At 40.9% G+C, this 3274-nt stretch overlaps 1 protein-coding gene across 1 annotated transcript; it reads right to left on the bottom strand.

Annotated features, from left to right (window-relative positions):
• Positions 1–767: 767 nt before the first annotated feature.
• socs3a (suppressor of cytokine signaling 3a) lies at positions 768–3022 on the bottom strand. The gene is made up of 2 exons (XM_014990886.2): positions 2840–3022; positions 768–2447 (listed from the first exon to the last, which is right to left on the bottom strand). Exon 2 carries the CDS (start codon positions 2363–2365, stop codon positions 1760–1762), a length of 606 nt encoding a protein of 201 aa, XP_014846372.1. The 5' UTR covers positions 2366–2447; positions 2840–3022; the 3' UTR covers positions 768–1759.
• Positions 3023–3274: the final 252 nt, after the last annotated feature.

The raw sequence follows: 3274 nt of genomic DNA, 5'->3' as shown, positions 1-3274 counted from the left end.
ATTTATAACTAAGAGAACAATTTATATCTTGATCCAGTTTGTGATAAGAGAGGGGTGTTTGCCGAGCATCACTGAAAGTACAGCAACACATTGCTGTGGTTTCCTTTAATTCTTTAAGGGTTAAAGGTATTGCTTAATTTAACATAAGGTGGGCCGGGAGGGAAGTCACAAATTCAGAAGAGCAAACTTGTGGCTTCGTTTCTGCGGCAAGAAAAGTTCAGATGAAAATGACGTAAACGTAGCTGCAGGTCGGCGTGAGATTCTAAGAGTAGGATAACTTCAAGTCAAAAACATCACAGTTCCACAGAATAAATACAAAGGTGTGAAACTGTTCCTCCTGCTGCCAGCGCTACAGTTCTGTGGCATTTATTTGTATTTTTCTTCTCACCATAGACTCATGTCAGAAAAAATACACTTTACAAATTTTCTAAAACTAATAAAACACCTGCTTAGATTTAGTAAAGGCAGTCCTTACAGCCAAAATTGGATTATAAAGGTATAGTGCAGCAGGTATGGGAAGGAGGAAGCTGCTGGGAAAAATAATCTATTCACTACATTGCTTTTTCTTGCATCTCACTTAGTATTTAACCACAAGAACAGTGGTTAAATACTTTGTATATTTACTTTACTGATTTAAAAACTTAAAGCCTTAGATTCCTATCATGAAACCTGTAACTGCAGACTGTCTGCACTCAAGAGCATCCCTTTAATCTATATAATTTTGGTCATTTTCATGAGAGCACAAAATATAGATAAACAACGAGAACTTGTTTTAACAAAAATATGACTTTATTATAAATTAATATGTTTAGACAAATATAAATACGTGCAAAGTTGTATTAATCTGCTTGCTTTGTCAAACTTCTCAGGTATCTTCAAGCATTCACAACCAGAGTTTGGCTGACAAAAATACATCTTTAAAAAAAAAGATCACACACACACCCACAAATAAAACAAAAAATGTACAATTTCCTTGTGTAAACATGGCATAGAGAAAAGTAAATACTTGATCTACACCCCTTATATTAAAAACATGATAACCAATGTTATAGTTCATCTACAGGCACTGGATATGTTCTCTGTGCCACACACAAAAAACAACAGCAAAAAAATCTCTTAGAACAGAGTTCTTCATCTCTACTCTCTTGTAGGATTCTGTCTGAGTCAGTCGTTTTCCAACACGCTTCCATGCTGTTCTGGCAATTTTTGGCATAATCTCCCATCCCCCTGAAGCAACACACAGACCTCACATTAACATTTTTTGTTTAATCCTGACCCATAAACAAAAACCACAAGCATCCACAGTATCTGTTAAGCTCTTAGGCTTCCGATGTCTGGGAACCTTCGGCTGCAGATCTACGGGTTTGCTTAGAGCAAGTCCGGCCTCGGTTGAAGGGATCGTCTGCTAAGGTTTTTGTTCATGAACTTGTCAGTCTCTCAGGGTGCTGATTAGCATCAGCAGCAGCACAGGAAAGTTTGTCATCACATACTAGACAGCTGACTGTGAACTTCACTTGAGTTCTTCGTGAGTTGTACGTCATCAGTGAGGCAGAGGAGGATGGCATGGCTTATCTCTCTTTTCATATCACCAGATCACAACGCTGCTTTTCTCATTCTCCTCGTTGTGTCTTCTAAGAAACTGGAGAGGATCTGCACTTTCTTTTGCTCCTCTGGGCCCGATTCAGTCATCTTTGCTACATCATACATGGGCGTCCTCCCATAGCTGTACTGGCACCATCCTGTTTTCATTGATGTCAGTCTAGAGAGCAATCTGGTATCTATCAAGGTAGTCTTGAACTTTGCCAGGAAGCGTCTCTTTTATGCCTGAAATGTCCAAGTCTTTGTTAATTTTCTTCCTGCAAAGGTGCTTCAGAGGTGAAATGGATAGGTAGAGTGGTTTGACGAGCAGAAGAGGCATCCTCTCCCCTCCAGCGTTGATGTAGTAGACAAAACCCGATGACCCTACTCGGATATAGAAATCGACTAGCTTGAGCACACACTTGAAACGGGGAGCTCTTTCCACATTCCCGGGATCCGTCTGCAAGTGGAAGGAGTCTTCCTCGCAGACTATGCGCAGATTTTTGGTGCCGGTGTTTGTCTTGACGCTGAGGGTGAAGAGGTGCTGTCTGTCGGAGCTCTCCCGGATCAGGAAGGTACCGGGCGCCTGTCTGGCCAGGACAATGCCGGCCTCCTTTCCAGTGATGGCGCTCCAGTAAAAGTCACTCTCTCTGAGTCCACGTAACGTCTCCAGAACCATCAGAAACTGATCCTCTGAGACGAAAGTCTTGTAGTGGTATTGCTTCTGCATCTTGGCAACCATAAAGCAGTCGTCGTTGACAGCAGGGTTCTTGCTGAACGTTACCATCTCTCAGAGGGTGGAAACAAGGAGGTGAGGCGAACTGAGGTCCAGAAGTTTGCTGGATTGGGTATGTAGACGAATGAAGAACCTGAATTAAAAAAAAGAGAGAGAGAACAGTTGTTTTAAATTTCAAAAATAATAAAATGTCTAGTTTTGTAGGAACCTCAAGCCTAATCACTTATATTTTAATTATTTCTTAATAAACAATTAAAAGATATGTTTCAAACCTGACCTGAAATAATAAAAAGCCACCTTTAGATTTAAATAACATTTGGGTAATCTGTTCGCTATGATCTGCCTTCAGGATCGAGCCACCTCGGTCAGTTCCAGTAAAGTCAATGTAATCCCCACTGCGCAATTTGCATGCCGCTGCCGGCTTCTCTAAACACTCAGACCCGGTCAGGTAAACAGCCGAGACATGATATAAGGTTTGTTTAAAAATCCAGATCCGAAGTCCTAATAACAAAGAACGATCCTCACCTTAAAACTGGTTCTCCAGACGTAGTTATTTTATAATCCAAGAGATCTGGCGAACGCTCTTCGAAGTTCTCTTGTACTTTATTAGCTTCTTTAAAGTTTTCTCTCTCTTTCTCTCTAACAGGCAGCTTCTGCAAGTGCCTTTTGTTCTACAGAGCGAAGGGCTGAGTGAAGCATAAAGGTGAAGAGAGACTCATTTATAAACAGTTCTCTCTGGTAAAGCTCCGCCTCCTCTTCCAGTAAACTCTTCTTGGCAGATTGACAGGAAGCTTTTTTTTTCTCTCTCTCTTTTAGGATTCCAGCTCTGAGAAGTGCCCTCCCCCTGCCTGTTCACGCTTTAGGAGGAGCTGCAAGTAACCTAAACTCGGTCTTTTTTTTTTTTGTAACAGATCATTTAAGATTTCAAAACCTTCAAAATTAAAGAAATACACATTAAAG

The sequence above is a fragment of the Poecilia mexicana genome, unplaced genomic scaffold (assembly GCF_051168715.1).
Source record: "Poecilia mexicana isolate PSO_F unplaced genomic scaffold, ASM5116871v1 scaffold_8, whole genome shotgun sequence".
Lineage (NCBI taxonomy): Eukaryota > Metazoa > Chordata > Actinopteri > Cyprinodontiformes > Poeciliidae > Poecilia > Poecilia mexicana.
The sequence above is the reverse complement of the archived record's forward strand: the minus strand, read 5'-3'. Positions and strand labels throughout refer to the sequence as shown.

What these genes read in the sequence shown, in the direction of transcription:
- socs3a (XM_014990886.2), bottom strand. Translation starts at nt 2,365, where the DNA reads ATGGTAACGTTCAGCAAGAACCCTGCTGTCAACGACGACTGCTTTATG.